Genomic DNA, 23,288 nt, shown 5'->3' on the forward strand with positions numbered 1-23,288 from the left:
GGCAATTGTTATACATCTATTAAAGCTAACGAAGTTAAAAAAAAAAATAAAAGAAGATGAGGAGTGCAGAAGGAACTATATGAAATTGCTCATAAAACAGGTCTGTGGATTGTCTTGTGTAACTGCATTAAGGTTTGAGGAAAAATCATCCAAATACGATTTTTGGTGCTTTGAGTGCCACAAGTGGAATACCATCCAGCCCCATTACACTGGAGAGAAGACAGACATCTCTCCATCCAGACCTCAGCCTCTCACAGCAAAACAACCCGGGTCCTTCCAGAACCGTGACACACACCCGCATTTGTTATAGTGCGCTGTACTTCCAGCAATACCAGCAAGACAAGCCTGTTAGCAAACCAGTGCGTTAATTGTAGTAACGCGTTGTGTCCCAGTCACCATGCAGAAAACTCAGCGTGCTTGGATCAATTAACTTGACATTTGTGGGGGAACAAAAATATCCCTGGTTTGAGGGAACTGGCTGTATTTTGGATGATCCTGACAATTCACTGAAAGTACATAAAAAGGGATGCCAGAGGGGAGGTAAAACGAGGATTTTTAAAGAAAACAGCCAGTAAAGTGGGATGCTAAACTTCTTTGAGCTTTTTTATACCATTGAATGGAAAAGAAAATTTTACTTTAGTTATATTTGGGGAAAAAAATGAAGTTTGAAAGGTCAGAGTGTCTGTGCATCTAAAAAAAATACACAAGATGTAGATTAGAAAATACAATATTTTAACAGGCGTGTCTTGATGCAAAGAGCGGTTTTGGGATTCTCCTGTTATTTAGGTGGTTTTTAGTCCTTTAACGACACTTTTCCACTGAGAATTTACCTTGCAAGATCCAACACTCATTTCACAATTTTGAGTTTCGCTGCTGCCCAGAAACAGGTGAGATGTCAGTGTTCAACCCAACAGAACCTTTATAAAGTGCCCAAATACTCAGAACCCAGATCAGACCTTAATACCCTAGTCGAACATGTCTGCTTTCATTATCTTCTGACCTGCAATGAGCACACATGCTAAAGTCTCCCCCGAGATGTTGTTTTGCTTCCATGAATACTTCTGCAACTTTTTTCAACCGTTCTGAACATTTAGAACTACTGTATATTGAGAAGCGGTGTGACAGCAGAGGACCTTTTTGCTCCAATGTTGCCATCTTGTGTTCAGTAAGAGGAACGAACGGGAGCATGTTTGCATGTGCACATATTCTCCTGCAACAGGAGGCAGTCACTGTTAAACTTTATTTGTAACACTTTGGGAACCTCAGCGTCGGAAAAAAAAAAAAGCACTTATAAGTAATTCTTGAGGAAAGGATGTTGTGTCGAAGACATCCATAAAACCAGTGCAGCAGTACGAGAATGAGATGAATTAAAAAGAAGTATTGGCATCAGAACTCAATAATCGTATGCTGCAGCCTGTTGTTAGCTCCTGTGGGATTCAAGCATGCAGATATCAACGCTCTGTAGAGCCCAACGAGTTTTCGAAATTGAGGGTCTTAACCGAGATGAAGATGCCGCAGGAAACTCATTGTTTTGCTGCTCGTCGAGCCTTCCCACCACTGTTTTTGGACAAATAACCGTGTTTATTGTCTTGAAGCGAAAGAGCTTCTCGCATGACACGGAGCCAAAGAAGCCATTAGAGACCACAGGCCCCCTTCTCCCCCCTCTCTGTCTCACAACAGGCAGAAGGGCGCAAGAAAACTGCTGAATTTGATTAATGACATATAAGGCTCGATAAGGTGGGGGGCAGAGCAAGATACAGGACAGATGCAGGGAGTTTTTAAGGGAGTGGGCGTGAAAGAGATGAGTAAAAGATACATTGTGAGGTCACCCCTGTGTTTATCCGCCCACGACAATGAGGCAGGTCAACAAGCTCTTCTCAAGGCAGCAAGTGTTGTTTCAGGATGTTGCAACGATGATGACAGCTTCCCCAAGATGTGTGCTCATACTTTCCCATGCACATATATCTCTGGGTGTCAGTTTTATCTGGATTAACCCTCTTTGCTAAGTCAGCTCCATCATCAAATGTCATTTAAGGGTCCCCAGGCGAGCTCTGCTTAAGAGGCGGAAACGCACAAAACGGACTATTAAACCACTGAGCAATGGCAGCCGAGTTGGGTGGGCTGTGGGACGTAGGCAGCAGCTGAGCCATCACCTCCGGGGCCTCATAAAGATCACCGACTACTCCTAACACGCTGGGCTAAAGTGGAGATCGCGTATGTAGGTGTGTATGCAATCTTGAAAGCATGTTAAATATTACTTTGAGCGTATATTTCCTCTGTGAAAGAAGCACAATTGCTTCCATCCAGGTTTACTTTGTGTACGTCTGTCACTCAGTCGGCTGTAATTACAGTCACTGGTATCAGATAAAACCCCACACAGAGCCGATCTGTAGATGTGCCATTTGTGTAAGCAACAGCTCATTTTTTCAAATTAATAATGGGCTGGAGATTCAAATAAATGGAAGGGTGTTATTGTGTTTGACTTCCTTGTAGTAAATAAATTGTGTCTCTGTAATTGATCACTATAGAGATCTTCTGCTAAGAGGTTGGGCTCCACTCTTCCATTTGCTGTTACCTTCCACCTTTTCCTAATAAGGGTCAGAAGGGTCACAGGGACACGCCCTTGACAGGTCAGCATTACAGGTCACAACCACCCAGGTGGAGTTTAGAGTCTTGGCTTGCCTAGTGTGCATGTTTTTGGGGCTCCCGTTAGCAGTCCTTCTGTACACTTGCCTTACATTTAGCATTGTGTTCCTGTCAGTTCAGTCAAACATACAGGGAATGTTCTGTCCTGCGGGTTTTGTCCACACAGGTGCTGGATGTCTGCACACTTTAAAGACAGTGGAAAAGGACATTGGAGAGGACTGGTGCCCTGTGGCTTTTTTCCTCCACCGCGGCTCACCTCTCCATGTCATAAACACCACCACTGGCCCGCTGCTCTGCTCCACCGTCATTCAACAAATTCCTGGAAAATATGAACTTGTGTCAACTTGTGCAGCTTAAGCTAATACAGCCCCCCTCCTTCTCTTTTCTTTTCAACATCAACACCTTATTATACTGACTGGAGGAAAAGAAAGGGATCTAAGCAGGGTTTGGATGCCAAAATGATTGTTTGTTGAAAATCATTAATCAAGTTAGACCTTAACTCAACCCCGAATTTGCATTTTTTTATTTTCTTTTTATCTGATTAAAATTCAGCGTGACAGACGCCGTTATGACTCATGAAAGTCTAAAATTGCACACAGACACAATGAGAGCAAACAAATAGGAGCATTGAAGTCTTAAGGTTTATTGGAAAAGTGTTTTAATGTGTCTCATAAACTGTATGAATGTGCTAAATTAAAACACCACCGAATATCCGGAGAGGATATGACTGTCTGATACGAATAAGAAGCAAAGATGACAAACTTAAAATAAAATAAAATATAAAGATCACTGACATACAACGTACAGTTTTTATTCTGTTTTAAATTTCTTTTGGTAATGCAGGAATCACTACATCCTTTTTTTTTTTGAGTGATAACTCATGATGCATTCAATTCGATCTTAATGTGGAGTTGTGGGCACCTCCACACCCTTGGAAATAAAAGCTCCAAAGAGGGTTCTGCCTTACAGATTTTTGCAGTGAATAATAAAATGAGTACGCCAACCACAGTGTTATTATTCACTAATGAGTAATCTATTATTGTAAATATAGACGTGTCTCCCTCCATCTATGCGAGAATGTTGCCTCACCGTGATTCTACAGTAGCCTTCAACATTTATCCCCTGCAACTTTGTGTAATAAAAGACATTTGCAGCTCTGTACCCAATCATGGCAAAATCCATTTTGTAACCTGACAGCCACAAAGGTTCTCTGACACTCTTGACTACAGAGGTTAAATAACTGGTATCAAATAATCAGATTATGCCAAATTGTACACTGGACTTTTTTAAAGGTTTAAGATTTGAAAGAAATGTTTACTTTTACTGGTAATGGCGACAGGCCTGAAATACACCCATGAAACTAGTAAAAGAAAGATAACGTAGAAGATTTTACACCATTGGAATTGGTCTGCTCCTTATTCAACGTGAGGTTATCCAACAATCCAAAGCTTCTCATGTGTCTATAAACACAAAAACCTTGATAGATATGGTTTCTCATACTCCAGTATGCTAAAGGTTATTGGTTCATTTCGAGGTGTGGTAACACACAGGCGTATTTTAAAGTGATCTTCTTCTAGGGTTGAGACAGATCAACTGGAATCAACGTAGCATGAAAGGGGAGTGGTGGGAAAAAGTGGAAATGAGATTAGGTCATCAATGGTGGAAGGGAAATATGCTTCCTCTGAACAGCTAATGGGAGAAATAAATTTTGTCTGCCTCCTACTGAGACGGAGCGTCAAAGAGCAATGTGCTTTCAATAACCAAACAAAAGCTGTTTAATTAAAGGATATAACTGGAACTGGCCAATCTGCCCACACGCTATCAACTCCCACACAGACGTGCCACCACGCATGCACTCACACACTCACGCTCGCATACAGCATTAAATGAAAGCTAACAACCAAAGTGCATTAATACATTAGCCTTGTTTAACAGATTAAAAAAACACATTATATACATTTAACTGATAGCAAACAATGCCATGTAAATAATAATTTCTCTTTAGATTTAATATGAACAGACAAGTTGTGCCAAGTTATTGCAAAAGCTTGCGACAGCCGTTGTGTCCAAAGTGCTTCTGACAGAGATGGAAGCGGCCCGTCTCGTCATGGTGTCTTTACGCTCGGCACAGCGTGGAGTCTTAATGTGACATTTCCCTTTGGTGCATATGAGACAGGGTGAAGGCAATGACGATGTAAACTGCTCCACTTGGTGTTGTGGGAAGTCAGGTATTGTGGTATGGTTTCCTCTTCTATTGCTGCCATTTCAGACATTCCTTTGACGCTACAACATATTCAAGAATTAAAATAACAGAATTCCACGGTGGTTAATTTAAACACTCACCCTTTTTTTTTTTTTTTTTTACAACTGAACTTGAAAAGCAATTAGGAGATTTAATTTTAGCACAAAAAGGTCCAACATTCATTTAATGATTTGTTGAAGGCCACATAGTGTACACATACATAAAACATTTTCATAGTGTTGTGAAGACTGGGTTTGTTACCGTGCTTATGTGATTCCTGCCTTTATATTATGGTTTGTATGGAAGTCAAATTCAGAGTTACTTGTAGGACTGAGACACATTTTTTTTAAATTGACCCTGAGGCTGCTTACAGCATTTCCGACTAATGCTGAGTGGAATTCTCCAGGTAGGAGCTGTTGATAAATACCAACAACTTTTTTCAAATGATGATGAATGCATCCTACACTTCTTTTGGCATCTGGTGAGTTTGGCCTCAGTTACTTATATACATTTAAAAGAAGGTGCTGGTCATGTGAGAGACTGGGGCTGTGCGCAGGGTCCCCAACATAGGTAGAGCAGAGATTCTGCACCGATGTGAATTACAGGGTTTTTTTCCACTCTTATTTCAGAATGGATCAGTGTTGGTTTGTACATACTGTCTCATCCACTGTCAACATGTTCCCCCAAAAGTTGATGGTCTTCCTATGCTTTCGGTGCATTTTACTTGCCACTGTTTATAATGTCTAGATATACAGTATATCAGTCTCACGATCAAAAACCTTTGGTTTTCGGAAACAAATTCTGTCTTATTTTACAAGCTCATCCTGCATTCTGGTCCTCTGTGTGCATGTGTCTTACTCTTTTAATGAGATGGAAACAATTTCACATTCTTTGGTCCTTTTTTTAACAAAAACATAGTCAGAAAAATGAATGAAGGGACTGGAGCCTCTATTTCTATCCCCCTACTTTTGTCCACATCTGCTCTTTAATATGTTGCAAATTCTGTCAAAGTAACTGGAAAACAACATTGTGAACTAGGAGCGCTACCTGTCTGAGTGGGGCAAATTTAGAAAGAAATTGATCATGGGAAAAGTAAAAAAAAAAATCCTTCTCTTATCGTAGCCAAACTACAGCAAAACACAAACAAAACAAAAGTACCAGCCAAGATTGTCAGTGACAGAGACTGAGCTCTTTTCGAATGACGCATTTCTTACACTGAACTACACAACACCAGTGGAAATTACACAAGCAGTTCTCCTCAAACACCAACGTTTCCTCCTGGTAGCCACGCTCGCAGCACAGCAGGTCACAGCCGCTGATGTCCATGGCTGTGCTGTTGCATATGCGGCCCTTTGTCCCCAAGGAGCCAGTTTTTCGATTCGCCAGGCAAAAATCGGGCGAGTCATCAGAGTAGATCAGGTCCTGCTTGTCCGGCGGCTTTATGTTCTCCCCAACAGGAATCAGGGTCTTGCCGTCGTTGCCACCCATCACTTTGAAAGCGCCGTTGAAGCGCTCCAAAAGTTTGTCCCCCACCTCGCGGAAATTAGGCATTTTCCTCCAACACGTTCTCAAGGTGCACGACCCTGACAGTCCGTGACATTTGCATTCTGTCCGCATGTAGAGCTTCACCGCCTGGGATGGAAAACACAGAGGGGGAATTCATATCAGGATCAAAGGAACATGTAAAAGTTGCAACATATGATTGCATTTCTTTAGTATGTCAGAACACTCACTTTCTCTCTCTCTCACACACACTCATATTTCTATATTTGTGTATTAGCTTTATCGTTGTGTTGCCCAGGTACTTACCCTAATCCTTCCAACAAACTCCCAAACTCTGCCTAACCCTGACTCTAATCCGTGACCTCAACCCAATTCTAACCTCCGCCTTAAACCCATGCTTTAACCTTCAAACAGTTTGGAAAAATGTCCTCACTTTGCTGGCGGAATGGGGATGTTGGTGCTCAATATGTAACAAATACTAGCACACACACACACACACACACACACACACACACACTGATAGATAGGTAAGATAAAGCAGACACTATTCAGAAGGAATTTAACTCCACTACCCCCCCCACACACACACACACACACACACACCCACACGTTGCCTCTGGCCTTCCTACATCTAACAAGCCTTGACAACAGATCGTTCACTTATACTGCACATAATTAACTCATCACATACGCACACACACCTGCCAGTTAAGACATACACAAGAAAAATGCGTATACCAGGATCCCGTCATGCGTGCACACAGCCAATCGTGCGTGTCCACAATGCGCTTATTTCTCAATATCTGGGCATTTGTGTGCAAGTCTCGTCTTTTGTTCGGATGATTTCTTCACTAATGCTGAATTTGGACTTTTTCCCAAAATCCTTTGTACCTGCCTCTGACCCCAACCGAAGCGCATTTTGTAACTGTGTCCTGCCTGTGCTTGTGTCTGCGTTTCTGCATGTCGCTGTAACAAAGCAGCTGCCACACTATATTAAAAATTTGCGCAATTAGCTTCTCCGCCGAGCTTTCGGAACCACGTCGGCCTGTCAGTGTTATTCTTCATGTGAGCAACTGAGGGAACCTTTTGCACCTCTAGGAGGACAACAGAAATGTTGGCCTGCCTCGGGGGGTTGAAAACATGTGCGGCACGCTCTTTTTTGTGTGTTTCAGAAACTCGATTCTTGTAAGAATATCGACTTACGCCACCATCCACAAACATGGCCGCGGGTGACATCTTTCACTTTTTGTATTTCTCTTTTGTTCGGGGAACATTCAGCGGGACGCTGAGCAGGTTTGAGTTTTGAACTCATAACAGTGGCATGCAACACTGGAGGGGTCTGATTTGACAGGATGGGCTGGACGGTTCACTCTTAAGATAACTGGTGTTTTGAAAGAAGGCCGCCTGAGTGACATTGCCAATAAACATTGAAAAGAAAATAAAGAGCATAAAATAACACCAGGCAATACAGACACTACCCTGGACTCTGAATAAACATCTCTCACCAGCCGTCCAGCCTCGTTGTTGTGCAGATCAATAAGTGCCCTGATGTCGCTCTTCCCCCGTCTCCTCTTGGCATCCATAAACTGTTTGGACTTTTCGTAACCAAACTCCACGTCATCCGCGCACCCCCCCCACTCCCACTTCACTCCGTCACCATAGGAGGAAGGTGAAGGGGGCTTTGGAGGGGGTCGGTTCCTGGTCGCCTCACAGCCGCACTGCAGCAGGTCTCCCATGCTGCAGGCCTGGGTCACAGCATGAGTGACGCCCGCAGCCGTGATGGCATAGACAAATGCCGTCTCCCGGATATCTGCAATGCGGGAACAAACAAAGGCAAACTGGAGTTTACGTTACGAACTAGAGAGTCTACCGAATGTTTACAACACAGATTTGAACAAGCAAAAAGATAATGTGGTAAATCCGAAATAGCGAAGTCGTCGGAATCAACTATTTCTAACTATTTATCAACCTTCACTGAAAAAGAGGATGGGACTTAGAGCATTTAACACTTTTCAATATAAAGTTTTAGCTTTCAGCTATTCCGAATAGTGAAATAGCAATTAAAAGTTAGGAACGACCGAGGACATTACAAAAATCAATTAGGATTAGGTAATTTTCACTAAATCCAATTTGGAAGTCTGCTTCAAGGGTTGGTAGCTGCCACAGCGACGACTATCACAGCACATCAGCCCCAGCCTCAATCTGGGATCCAGAAGGAGAGATTTATCTGTGGACCTCAGAGGGACAGGTTTAGGGAGGGTGGAGCAAGCCTCCTGACAGCTTTATAGGTAAAAAATAAAATTTAACCTTCATATTTAAGAAATCATGTTTCTAAATATATCAGAGCCTTGATTTGTGTCCATATCACATGTGCGGAGGGGGCTGATCTAGAATCGGTGGTGCTGGGAAGGAGGCAACACATGGTGGTAATAGATTTCCCTGTTAGTGTGAAATTCCCAGTAATGCCTATCAGTAGTGGTTCTCAGCAGTGTGTGCATGTGTGTGAACTGGAGGGTGCTGAGCACATAGCCTCCAAAGATGCACACGGCCAGTTCCGCAACATGATTCGATGAGTGTGATTCATTAGGAGCTGTAAGAGGCAGAGAACGTCGCGTGAGACAAAAACTGCACACCCCAAACAAGCTCTTCTATCAATACCAGCTGTGTCCTAGTACCCAGCAATAGTGTGTGTGTGTGTGTGTGTGTGTGTGTGTGTGTGTGTGTGTGTGTGTGTGTGTGGGTGGGTGGGTGGCTGTGCTCCCTCTGTTGGGATAGGACCACACAAATCTGTTCCCATCGGACAGCACATGCAACATGTTGCAAAGGCAAGCTCAAATCAAGATGTGTCATCTAAAAACTATCTGTGGATCCAGCGAAAAACACGTGTGCGAGACATCAGAACTGACGAATATTATCCAAACAAGCTGGGGGACTGTCCAGATGTCCCTGGATGCAAATGCACCAAACGTGTGCAGGAAATCTGCGTGGAGAGATTGTCATGATGATTTAACATTGATTCAAAGCGATAAAAAAAAAGAAACAAATGATCCGAATAATCCCCAAATGACTTTAAATATCAGCGTTTATTTTTATCCATCAGTATCTGAGCTGGAAATGAAAAACACTTTAGACTTTCAAGCGGGAGATGGATTTACAGTTGGGCATAAGAAGCTATCAGAATATATTTTTTTGAGGAATCTGTTTCCTATTTTCCTTGGAGACATGAATTCCAAACAAATTCCCTGCCATGGCGGGTGCCTGGGCCTGTCTGCTTCTAATTCCAGCAGGCCTTTTTGGGGAATTAGCACTTACTCTTTTAATGCCCTGACTTTAAGGCAATAATACAGGAAGATTTGGGACGTGAGAGCCAAAAGCAATACAGGGCAAAAGAGTTCAAACTCCTACGGCGCCTTCTGTAAAGCATCATCACATTAAATGTGATGTCATTTTATAACATCACATTGGCAAAATATCATGTCCAGTTAAACATAACTTAAAATTGGGCCACTTATTCTCTTATCAAATATGATAGAAGCCTGGGGCAGCACTGCCCCAACTGTACAAATTATATCAGGAACTGCAAGAAGAATCTTTTAATGTTATTTTAGACTGAGTCTATTTACAGATAGGATCTAAGAGATAATGAGGTGACAAAGAGCCTTGTGCACAGACATGCTCTTCACAGCTAACATCTGAGTTGCATTGTCAGACCTCTTAAGTAACCAGACATTCCAAATCCATCCAAGTTTGGTGTTGTAATGAAATTAAGTTTAAAATACATTTAATGCCACTATTTGAGAATCAATTAAATGGATGATTCCTCAAGTAATAAACTACTTGGCTGCACTCCGTCAGTAATCACATATTCAGTTTCTAGTTGTGGATACCAAAAGTAAACAGCAAAGAGAGAGAAGAAAACAAACTACCGGTAGAATAACCAGAAGAAAAACAGAATACAATGTTGTACTTTTTCAGTTGGTACATGTACAGCCTCATTATTGTAATTGACAAATTGGTATTTAAAACTATGAAGAACTAGCCAGTGCAAGTTAATTCTTGTGATATCAAAACAGGGCTTTTGCTTTTGTCATATCATCAGTTTCTCATTGCCAACTTGTCAAACACAGCTCAGTCAGATGCCACATAAGTCTTCACACACTGATGGAAAAAGGTCGCTCTCTGGCATTAAAGCTCTTTAAAATCCTTTTCTCTGCCGAAACTTTCACCAACAACCACGCTGACCACTCACAGCCCAACACTGACATTTGACCTTCTTCTGATCCTGAATATGTATCAACATCCAGTTCTAGAGTTCATTTCATTTCAGATCCGAAAGGAATTGTCATTCTTGTGTCAACGTGCTCATTCATTCACGCCTCTAAATGGCATGGATTCAAAAACATTGTGAAATCAAGTAAAAACCAAATAGCGGTGTACACACACACACAAGCACACACACACACACACCAAAATCAAACAATTACTGTCTAAAGGTGAAACTGATAAAAAAAAATAGAGAAATAGTGCAATGATGTTAGTATTCCTCAGCCTTCAGTTTGGAGAAATGAAGCATATGACAACATTTACGCTTTAAAATAAACCCAACAGACCAATGTTTAGCTTCAGTGGTGGCAGTTCTTGTAGTTCTTCCTCACATGTGTTGCATGTGTCCTGTACCACAGATAACAACGTAAGGATCGTGTTTGAACAGGGCCTGACCATAGCCTGGAGATGTTTTTTGTAATAAGAGACAGAAAAGTATAACACTAATGGCAGAAAAAAACAGATCTACACCCTTCTGGTCTAAAAAACTTTATTTTGAGGGAAAGATCAAAGAAAAATGGGTCAAAACCTTCATGGACCAGGATTATCTCATTTCCCCGTCATTAGAATAATTATCACAGTCCAAAGGGAGTTTACTTAACAGGGGTTATGTAAACCACTTAAAGAGAGTGAGCAATAAATACAAAGGCAGTTTCATTTTGACATTTACTAGTTCTACTTCATGATAAACAACTATTAAGAGCCAAAGAGCAATTAAGGACAAAAGCTTCAAAAAGCAGTACTTTGGCTTCCCCTCATAGAAAGACAGGAATCTATGATTAAGTACCAGTTTGTCTTCCACTGGTAGATCCTTTTCCCATCCCATGTCTGCTTGCCAGTACCAGTTATATATTTTTTACAGATGTTTTGGTTACATTGAAGAGTATGAGGTCAATAATCCCAAAGTGCAAGAATCCTCTGACTAAACTACACTTGACAATGATTTAAATGTCAGGTGTCATTTGATGTTAGTAACACTTGAGCAGTTTCTATGACTTCCAGCAGCGAGATGAAATGTGTTCAATGCATTTTTCTTTGTAGTAAAAGTGCTAATTCGCTATTTGCTGACTAAATAAAGGCTCTCAGTGGCAGCCCTCATACATGAGGTGGTTTCTCCGTGGATCTAATCACGCAGGAGAAAATCCAACATCGTAATTGCAGAGGACCCAGCCGTGACCCAGCATCAGTTACATTACAGACTTCAAAGAGATGGAGGAAGATGTTAAGAGATCTTCAGAGAGATGCTGGGAGAACAGACCAGTCTTAGCTGATCATGTCAAGCGTGCCCAATCTGATGAAGAGGAGAAGCAGTCGAGTGTGGATATGTCTGCGCTCAGATACAGCTAGCCTTGTCTTATGGAGCGCCATCAGAGAGGCAGGTGACCTCAGGTCGGCGTAGCGCTGGTCAAAAGGTCACGGGTTGGCTTCTTAAGGAACTCATTGCAGGAGACAACAGCAGCTCATTTTAGTGTGAGAAGCTTTGCGTGAGTGTCACTGCAAGATCTCTGTCAGACAAGGTCCAGGTTAGTGTTGGGGAGTTACTGCATTCATTTCAATGGGTGGTTTCACAAAAAAAATAAGGTTTTGGACAACCGCCTGGGTTTATTGAGTTATCTGGGTGTAAATGGATCTTATTTTATGCTGAAAATGTTTTTCTGGTTATTGCTCTGACAGCTCTGCAAGAAGCAACCAGCCAATGATGATGTTCCACAACTTGTAGCTGACAGCTGCTGCTACGCCCACAACACAGTCAGGCAAAGGATACACACTCATGGTCAAAACAAGCTTTCAAACACTCCTTCACAGTTTGATTATGTCGACGCGGAGGACGTTGGACCAATAGGTAGGTAGGTAGGTAGGTAGGTAGGTAGGTAGGTAGGTAGGTAGTAGGTAGGTAGGTAGGTAGGTAGGTAGATAGATAGATAGATAGATAGATAGATAGATAGATAGATAGATAGATAGATAGATAGATAGATAGATAGATAGATAGATAGATAGATATAGATAGATAGATAGATAGATAGATAGATAGAAAGAAAGAAACTGGTGCATTATTGTATTGGTTTAAAACTGTGGAAAAATACAGGAACTAACAGCCAGGTATCAGCAAGTTAAGCGTTCCATTTTCTCATCCCTCACCTTGTTGCAGTATTTTTCCGAAATACTTGTTGTGGCTCGTGCAGTTCCATCGGCGGTACCTAAACTGGTATTGGCACTCCCTCACGCCCAGCCTGGCCCCTTTAGCCACCTCTCTGACGATCTCCGGCTGCGTCTGGCACAGCTCGGCCTGCTTGCCGGCCAGGCGCTTCGCCTTCCTGCAAATGGTGTTGGGGTCCATCACCAGCGGACTGCCCACCGCCCTGGAAAAGTTGGGGAAAAAAACGACGTCAGAGTAGAGGACAGGGCATCTCTATCGGAGCAGTGGCAGGAGACAGTCTGCTTTCTCTGGTTGTTGAGTAACACCTGTTCCGTTCACCACAGCGTAAACAGTGTGGCTGAAGTCATCAGCAGCCACAAACCTGAAGGCTTTCTCTGCCGCTGGCGGGCCTGCCAACCCTACCCACCTCTCCTCAGCTGTGATGACAATGTGTTTTTTGAACAGGCACGTGGGAGAGGACAGAGCGCACACTTTCCCTGAGGCATCTTAGCCCTGACGTCAGAATCTCAAGCCTGTGTTTGGCTGTTGGACGGCAGTCAGGAGAACTGTGTGGTCCTTCACGAAGCTGGAATACAACAGTTGGAGGTCTCTGACCAGACGGGCCGCTGACAGGGCAATCTTAAAGCTGCACTTTTTTCTGTTTAAGCTGAAGGCAGACTTTCAAGATTTCCTTGAGATACTCATCTGTGGAAAAATCAAGAACTTTACAGCTTAAACACACATATCTCTGGAACCAGCATTCCTTTATTAAACCCACTGGGATGAAAAAAGTACAGATTATATTACCAATAAGATCAACAGAATAAGAACCTTTAAATGTCTGGCAAAATAAATTGCACATCGCGTGCAGTTCAAATATTTAAAACATTAAATATGCATACATACATCTTGTATTTGATGAAAAGGCCTCTGTGGACCTTTTTAACGGTTTTGACAGATGAGTGTATATAATAAAAATAAATAGTTTATTCAAACTCTTAATGGGAAAGGGGTACTTGGCTCTGCCGCTCATAAGACCTGCCAGAACGTCTATGGATGTCTTCATTATGACGTTTCCATCTCTCCTCAACTTTTCCCTGTTAACGGTACCTAATTTTCATTTACACATCTCTTGCATTCTCCAATTTCTCTATTGAATGCGAGCAGTTCTCAGCAGATAAGATCTGTAACTGACTTTCAGTGTGAAATGAGCCAAGCGTGTGTGCACGGCGGTGGATGAGGGGAATAACAGAAGAAAAACACACGGCTAGTTGGTCCTCGCGGGTCAGTCAGCTCGGCCGCCGTGAATCACATTGCCCGATATCAGTCATCATCAGATATTTATATTTCATATAGCAACAATACAGCAGTCCTGCAGATAGTAAATCCTGCTGTGAGCCATAATATTTACTGAACCATGTGAAAACATTACCTTCAACACAAACTACCCACAAATCCACCACACGGCACACACCATCACCCACTGGTGTAATACACAACTCCACTGTGGAACCAGTGCTTCATTTTCAAGTGTCCTCTCTCTCCCTCTCTCTCTCTCTCTCCCTCTCTCTCTCTCTCTCTCTCTCTCTCTCTCTACCTCTCTCTCTCTCTCCGTGTGTGTGAGAGAGAGAGTTAATTACCAGCTACAGTTACATGACTTAGCAACACTCACTCCCTCTCAACAACCATTCATTATCTACCCACTGTTTTTAGGGTGTGCGTGTTTATGTCTGAGTGTGAGACACACAATGAAAAATGATATGCAGTGTGTCTGCGTGCGTGTGTGTGTTTTATGTCTGTGCACGATAGTCTGTTTTTCAGTTATCTCGTCAGAGATGAGACAAAAGATTTTGAAACCTTTTTTAGTTCCGATAATAAAAGTTTTAAAACCTTTCAACCATTTTATCTTACCCTCCTAACTTTTCACAATGACCTACGACCTGCATGAGTATTTAGTGTGTCGGCATGTTTTCAGCCTGAACAAAAACTTCCCCAGGCAAGTTTTGCAGTACCGGTATTTTTGTTTTTCCACATTAGCTTTTTACCCCACCCTAACATGTCACATATGAAATATTTTACGTATCACACATTGTGTGAACTACACAATACTTCACCCCAGCTGACTTTAAATGCACTGCTCTTGTGGCGTGTGCACAAAACCACTACACATACATTTAAAACCACAACTGTGGGTCCTAATAATCCATTGAAAACCTCTTTAATGCAGAATAATCTCTTAGTTTCCACTCTTAACTCTTGCAGGTGACAGCTGCACTTCACTTCTGTGTGGTATGTGAACTTTTTTATGTTTGTTTCAGCAGTAGCACTCACAAATAATACATGAATTAAGTCAAAGTGATTACACTAAAACATGACTGTAGGGTAAAAATTATCAAACGATGATTTTTTGGGGGGACGATTCCAATTCGGCCAACAGTTGGACCACTGGCTGATTTGGAAAGTGGAGTGAACTGAGGTGTAAAAGCACATTGCAGATCATATACCCAAAAATGGGGAGCATTAATAGGATAATAGGATGACTGTGAGTAGTTTGCATTCTTTTCCTTGTTGGGAAATTGGTCTTTAAACATGTGCATCCCTGTGATGTTGGAAAAATATTGAAATCTGTCACTTGCCCAAACTTTGTTTGTTGCATCGAAATAGATTAAAACATAAGATATGTTAGTTAAATGTCATATTGTATATGAAATTTAGTTGTGATGCGTAATACTGACAGGAAAAATGCTCAGTATTGAATGTAATGATTGGTCAACTAACACTAATGGCAAAACTGCTTACTAATGACTTCAAAGCTGTATAATAGAAAGCCTTTGGAACTGAAACCAAATTTAAAATAAAAATAAATAAATTTTGCACAAGATAATTCACATATTTTACCTTTAGCATTTTATTTAATTTTTTTAAGTGAGTTACGGTTATACCAAAGAATTGTTCGGTTTTAGAATCTTACTCTAATTTTACTTTATATTTTAATTTTGGCTACTTTTCAATAGGAATATAAGTGAGTGCAGAAATACTATCCAGGAATGACTGAATAAACACAGCAAAGCTTGGACCAAGCCTCCAAATTCCCTGGATCCTACTTATCAAGAAGTCCCCCCTCGCTCGGTGACACCCACACGCAATTCAATGTTGTGACGGGTTTCTGTACATGATATAAAGATCAAAGCATGTTTTTAATGTGGGATGTTTCATTTTAAAAGTCCCCTCATATGACACACAAGCGCACGCAACTTGGTGCATTTGCCTCTGTGCAGGCATGCGTGCGCAATAATAAAAATCATCTATGCAAACAGTAATCAGATCTCCTTTGTGCACTGTGCCGCGATTCTTTTGCCTGTTTTATACCACGCCTGGATAGATAACTACAGTGGGGCCATCGATATTATCAGGATATCATCAAGGGAACGCGGTCCAACTTGAAGAGCGTACCGTGATGATGTTCCAAAACACAGACCATGAGTCATTTAGACAAAGCAATGCAAATTAAAAAATAAAATGCATGGATAGCAGGACTTTCAGGGCTGCTACCACCTGGGAAAAAATGTGCTAACAATTCAGTATTTAAAAACTACCTTCAGAGTTGATGGATGGTTTTAGAAAAGCATGCATGATTTTTTTTTCTCACATCGCAGCAATAAAAAGGGTGGGGAGGGGTACATTCACTGGGGTTGATAAAAGATATTAAAACTAGTCTTATCCTGGGCACAGAGGTGGGTCAGAAGGAGATTAAACTGTTGGTCAAAACAACCTCAGGTTTCATTAAGGAACTGGCAGCGGCATAGATAAAGTGCTGTACTGTATGAGGCCCTTTTTTTGTAAACTCCACCCACGAATGAGTGAATTTCATCCTCCTTAATCCCTCAAGTATGCTGGAGATGAAGACAGTCACGACAAGTGCTAAACTGAGACGGCAGAGCGAAGGAGGAAAAGAGGGTGAAGGGAAGAGGGCGGTCTGTATAATGTATTCACTTTTAATACAACAACAAGGTATTACAAGACAAATGGGGCAAACATAAAGAAAAGTCAGAGACACAGACACAATTAATTTAGTTCTCTGCAACATGTTAAACCCCCATAGTCAACTAATCCTTACCTGGGCTCATCCTTATCCCGAGCTCTGAAATCTAGTTTGTTTAAGTGTTCTAGAAGAATACATTTTCTCTGATATTGAGTCCATACCTGCCCTCTGACCTCTGGCCCCACTGACCTGAATGCATGTATGATGCATGCGTCTAGACTTCTCCTCTTTCTGTCCTATCTCATATTCTTCTCTTCTTTTACCTGACCAGCCATCAGCAGGTGGGTCCTCCCACATGATTTTGGTCCTGCTTACGGTTTCTCCCTGTTAAAAGGGAGTTATTCTCCCAGGTCAGGCTCTGAGTTTCTGTAAAGCACCTTGAACAAAGTGAACTGAACTTTAGGATGAGGTTGAGCAGAAAGTGTGTGATAGGAGAAAATAAAGAGAAGTCGGTGCCAAAGCTACGCAGTGATATCACCACAAACCTGCCTGTGTGAGGGTGCGTGCATGTGTGCATGTGCACCCGCAGGTCTGTGTGGCACAGGCCATGCAGGCAGTCTGCCAAACATACACACGTGCACACTGTGGCCAAAATCATTGAAAGAGAGCAAAGGCATCCTCGATCCTCTCTACTCTCAGGCCAAATGATTAGTGGGTTCTAATCAGCAGAGGCTCTGAAAGGACAGCTATCTCCCTGCATTTCATCTGTCTCACTCTCCCTCTATCACTGCACCCCTCTCTCTCTCGCCCCCCCTCTCTTCCTTCAGCGACAACCTATCTATGTGACAGGTATTTTCCTTCTAAAGACAAATATGGCTACAGACGTGAGGAGATAGAGACGCCGGCGAGGAGTGAGCGCGGGACAGAGGAGAGCAGAAGAATGATGGTATGTCCAGCAGCTTTCAACAGAGACCATCATTGTCTTGGCAGATGTGGGAGCAAACCGCAGGTGTGGCTTCCATCTCAGTGCACCTTAGATGGCCACTGTGTGTGTGTGTGTGTGTGTGTGTGTGTGTGTGTGTGTGTGTGTGTGTGTGTGTATTTCGGGAGTGATGAAGGGAAGCAGCCGATTTTTTTAATGAAGTGGATCCAGTTTTATTTGCATTAGGATGAGAAAAGCTCTAATGTTGGAGCACCAAAAAAAGCGCAAATAAGCAGTGATGCAGTAGCATCATCCACAAAAATTGCCCCAAAGTCCATATCCTACTTCATTTTTTATTACAACTTAAATCTACCAATGTGAGTTTATTAACGTATTAAAGTATAGTAAAGTATCCCCGTTTAGTGTGAGAATACAATTAAACTGTATTTTCCCTTTCTGAAGTCCAACTAAATGGAGTGTTGTTATTAACTCATTTATGGACCAAAACAGAACTATAATAATTACAAATCACTCAAAACCGGTTAAGGGACGGTGTTCAGTACGTTCTGTGAATGAATGTGGAGATGGTGAACACAGTGAACTGATGACCTCAGTAGGGACACTGTTTTTCCTCTTTCCCTCCACAGCTGGGTCACACAGTTTAGCCACAGAGCAGCACCCCCCCCCCCCCCCCCCCCGCTAAAGACCTTTTAACATTAATAGTGCTGCAGAGAACACCCCCCTCTGGTCTGTCTTTACTATTTACTCACCGGTGGATTGATTCATTTTTTACATGGAACCAAGGACACTAAACTCTCCTTCAGTGTATAATTTTCAACAGGCATAGCTATATTGCTGTTTTAAATTATTTTCAATCCAATTTCCACATGTGGGGGAGAGATTGACGTCCAAACCACATCGAATCAACATTACATGAAATGACAGGAGATCATTTTCCATTCAGAGAGCACTTGAGTCGTGACCAATTGCTTTTAACCCCAGATATGCAGCACTATCTATATATTTAATATAGAGAAAGAGGAGCGATTGATATTTAGAAGTCATTAAAATACCTGGCGTATTACACTGCCAAAGTAAGGACTAGTTTTTCTCGCTTGTAACATTTGGTGGACTTGTCCAAGGCCACCCACTCACTGACCAGTCATACCAGGACAATCGGCGTCTCTGACACTGCAGCCCACTCTGACCTTGACTGAGCTGTGAATGAACAGTGGGAGGATTCAAAGAAAAAGCAAATCACAAAGCCCCACATTCAACGCACCCGCAAACAAGCGCGTGTGTGTGCGAGATGCACACACAGGCAGACGGATGGACAGAGACCCGGGTGGATAAAAAGTATGTTATCAATAGATCTGCAGCCGCCGTCTGTCTGTCCAGCTGTCACACACCTTGCAAAGCTGAGCCTATATGGATTGTTTTATGATGACATATCTGCTGCGCCTAGAGGGCCACCTGACATTCCAGAGTCCGACCATCCAACACACACACACACACACACACACACACACACACACACACACACACACACACAGTTCTGTCTCCTCCTCTCTCTCCTGTGTGACTGCAGGTAACGAAGAGCCGACACCCCTCTCAACACCCCTTCTTTTTGTCTTATTGTCCTTCACCCTAAAGAGACATATTTCCCAAATGTTTAACAGAAAAGTTGGGTTTTGCAGTGTCCAGGATATTATGAAATATATTTCTTATATTGTGTTGTTAAAAGACAGAAAAAAAACACAAACCATGAAATGATAATTATAAAGTTTATTATTATTATTATTATTATTATTATTATTTATTGTTATTGTTGTTGTTATTATTATTATTATTGTTGTTGTCATTATCATTATTATTATCATTGTTGTTGTTGCTGCTGTTGTTATATTGTTGATGTTGCTGTAGAAGAATAAGTAGACAGGCTGTTGTCTGGTGTTTAGACAAATGTCAGTAAGTCAATGCCGAGCTATGTTGTTGTATAAATATAGAAATTGGGTGTGATACTTTAAATCACGGGTTGACACGGGTCAGAGACACATGAAACACGTGGTGAACAGTGGGCACTTACCACCAGAGTCCGATGATATTGACCGGGCAGAGGAGAATGAAAAAAAGTGCCAACTGGATCCGTGAGAGACGAACCGTCATGGTGAATCCTCCGTAAGGTTCCCCGCAGCAGAAGCTTTAAAGCGCTGGTGAACTCGGCTGATTTCTTAGATGCATGGGAGGATTTTCGGAGTTGCTGGAGGGGGGGAAAAAAGTTTTACCAGGATTTATCAACCGTCAGCAACAGCGCAGAAAGTTCATTGCCCAGATCCTCTCCTGTCGGGCGCATCTTAATGCGCAAAGTCGGTCAAGATGCTGCCGGAGACAAGTCTGCTCTCAGAGGTGCGGTTAACCTCTTCATTGTCGCTCTGCTCTACACGCGGCAGCGTATTACATGCGTTTAAAGTGGTTTGAGGAGGAGCGGTAAATCACTCCTGGTCTTAAAAAGAGTCCCCTCTGACAGCGCAGCAGCGCGCTCAGAGAGTTCTGGGTGTGGAGAACAATGATTCGCACAAAACAGAGCAGATGCTGATAAATAATAATTCTTGTTTTAAATAAAAAGTAAATATATATACGAATTTTGGCGCTGATGGATGCGCCTTCCACACGCGCACTGACAGATTGGGAGAAGAGGTCGTTGCGCAGCAGCTGCAGGTACAGAGGCGCCTGTGCGTCACACCGTCCGCAGATGTGTTTTCCTTGGATGAGGAAGGGGAGAAAACGCGCTTCGTCTTTTGCTTTTTTCCCCCTCTTCGTCTTCCACCTTGGTGTGACGTTGCTCCAGGCGAGGCAAAAATCCTTGCTGTCACTCAGGAGGACCTGGCAGAGCAGAAAGAAAAGTGAGAGAAAGATAGATAGACACGTGGAGAGAGTGGAGAGAGAGAGGCTTTAGGGTGGACCTGAAATCAGGTGTGGTTGCACTTTTTTTTTTACATTTGCACCTGACACATTGAACAGCCATTATCAATGTCCACGTTGTTGTCATGCTCCTCGTGCCAAACGCATTTGTGCATGTGAGCCTGACTGGGTAGGATTCTGGCCAAGGGCATAGCCATTGAAATCCAACACCACTGTACCGTAGTCACCCATAAAAGCCCCGACACCCGATGGTTCCACTGCAGTGATGCAATCAATCACAAGTGTAACACACACTCTGGCATCCCAGTGGGTCAGGGTGGCGTTCATTTATGACAGTACAGTAAGAAGAGCCAGAAATTGGAAATGTTATGTGTATACAGTTTTCTGGAGGACTTGTTTCAGGACCTACTGTACTTTCTGCAACCCTTGACAGAGAAATGTTGATGGAACATAAAGGGTGCAACATACAGAGTTCATCCAAGCTGGTTCCATTTATCCACCCGTCCTCTGCGAAAGACTGAAACAACAAACCCATTAAAACGTGACGCAGTTTCCCTCGATTTGGTCCATTTGCATCAAGTATATTTTACGCCGCTGCCGAGCACGGCGCTCCGGAGTCAGTGCATGATGCACTTTCCTAAACTGTCTGTCTGTCGTGGTTTCCATCCTTCCGACTGCACCGCTCTTGACGTCGGCTTGAGCCGAAGCTTTGCTGTAAAACCCAAGCATATGAGTCCTCTGGAATCCATTAGAGCACGATTCAAGTTAGCCCAAGTTCTTGTCTCCTCGTCAGCAGTACCTTTGAAAATGCAACATTTAATGTCCATAATGGCCTGGACACACACACACACACACACACAATTATTTTACTTTTTAAATAGCAGTGAATATTTCACATGCATGGGTTGTAACAGATTTAATTCTTTTATTCCTTGGGTATCACGCTTGCCGATAACACAGTACAGGTGTTGCATTAGAATATTTCTGTTTCCACTTTGATAACTAGGCCATATCTTGGCTACCAAAGCACACTTTAGTATCCATTTAATCGGGTTTGTCAGGCGAAAAAATGTGCCGTTTCGGCCTTACACACCCACCGCTTCAATTCTTCTTTTGTCTGACTTTATATATAATTTCACTGATAACATTTAGTCAGATGCAGAACTTTAACCAGGCCAATGAAGACCAAACACTGTTACTGCAGGATGACTCGGCAAATTTAGACGCTCCAACTTGAGGTTAGATTGCTAAAAAATGCCAGAAAAGGTCCACACAGGAAGGCTCTCTGCTCATCTCCGCACTCATGTTAGCAGACAGTAGATGTGCTTCTATTTAAATCTAAAAAAAACATATTTTTCCCTCTAGGAACAGGACAAGAAGTGTGTGAATAGAGCATTCAGTATGCCCATGTTTATAGTAGTTTACGGAAATTATTGTAAGGGCTAAAAAGTAATTTCAAATAGATTTATTTCTGGAAAATCCCACACAGTGAAGCTATAAATAAAATCTCTCTGGGCTTGTTAACAATTGCTGTGATTATTTAAGCTTTGCAGTTTAAAACTCATTTTATTTTGGCTGACCTACAGATCCACGTGTAAGAGAATTACGTGCTTTAACCCCACTGACACAAAGAGGGCTATAAATATAAAGGTTTTCGCTTTCTCTAATTTCACACACACGCGGGTGGGGTGTGTGTGTGTGTGTGGGGGGGGGGGGGGTATCTGGTGTCCTCCACTTAATGTTTTCAGGAGAAAGAAGTTCATACAATTAAATTTAGCTTAGCACAATTCTGAAAAGAGGAATACCCGACGCGGCATTCTTGTCATGTCAGGTGTATGTGGAGTATTGCAGCGTGTTGGGGGGGGGGGGCGATGATTGCTTGCTGCTGTTAGACCCTTGTAGAGGCAACCAGCAGATCCTGACATTTGAGTTCAGTTAGGTTGGAGGACAAACTTTATAGATCCATTTACTGGAACATCAGATGCTGCAGAAAATCCAGACCTATAAAGTTTAACTATTTTCAGCCCGATCAAGAGAACCCCTTATACAGCAGGACTTACATTTTATATTTGAATTTCTGTCCCCATGAAATCCAGATTCACTGCGACAGTAATGCAGAGCATGAAATGCACCCTGGGACAGTGACAAGACAATGGGAAAATGGGAGAAACTTTCAGGAAAAGTGCTGTCTGTTACTATATATTTCTTTGTTTTACCTACTATTGTATGGATTTTGTGTCTGTAAGCATCTCAAATGTCATGTACTTCCAGAAACAACTTCATGTTTTGACCTTTTTTTTTTTCATTTTACATTCAAAATGCCATCAATGTCTCTCCCAAAATAAAATATAACCTAGAATCCATCCATCAATCTTTAGATAACTGCTGCTCATTCCTGATCAGGGTCAGGGGGAGTGGTGGAGCGTATCCCAGCAGCCACAGGGACAGAGGTTTAAATAAACACTCACCAGTGGTAACCAGTCATCACAGGACACACACACACATACACACACACTTAAATCAATCCAAGCCGAGGCTCAAGTCAAACTAGTGTGTGTGTGTTTTTGGACCGGGGTTGTACATTTGTATCCACATGTGTTTCGTGTGGTGT

At 42.3% G+C, this 23,288-nt stretch overlaps 1 protein-coding gene across 2 annotated transcripts; it reads right to left on the bottom strand.

Annotated features, from left to right (window-relative positions):
* Nucleotides 1-5,340: 5,340 nt before the first annotated feature.
* On the bottom strand, nt 5,341-20,682 carry wnt6b (wingless-type MMTV integration site family, member 6b). 2 transcript variants are annotated; one of them, XR_008952171.1, is made up of 5 exons: nt 19,842-20,682; nt 12,854-13,074; nt 7,897-8,201; nt 5,685-6,520; nt 5,341-5,652 (listed from the first exon to the last, which is right to left on the bottom strand). XR_008952171.1 is itself a non-coding variant. In XM_057043816.1 (5 exons), exons 2-5 carry the CDS (start codon nt 19,919-19,921, stop codon nt 6,059-6,061), a joined length of 1,068 nt encoding a protein of 355 aa, XP_056899796.1. In that variant the 5' UTR covers nt 19,922-20,015; nt 20,395-20,682; the 3' UTR covers nt 5,341-6,058. The 2 variants fall into 2 exon arrangements, 1 of the variants encoding a protein (XP_056899796.1); XM_057043816.1 differs by having other exon boundaries at nt 5,341-6,520; nt 19,842-20,015; nt 20,395-20,682.
* Nucleotides 20,683-23,288: the final 2,606 nt, after the last annotated feature.

The sequence above is a fragment of the Takifugu flavidus genome, chromosome 1, assembly GCF_003711565.1.
Source record: "Takifugu flavidus isolate HTHZ2018 chromosome 1, ASM371156v2, whole genome shotgun sequence".
Taxonomy (NCBI): Eukaryota; Metazoa; Chordata; class Actinopteri; order Tetraodontiformes; family Tetraodontidae; genus Takifugu; species Takifugu flavidus.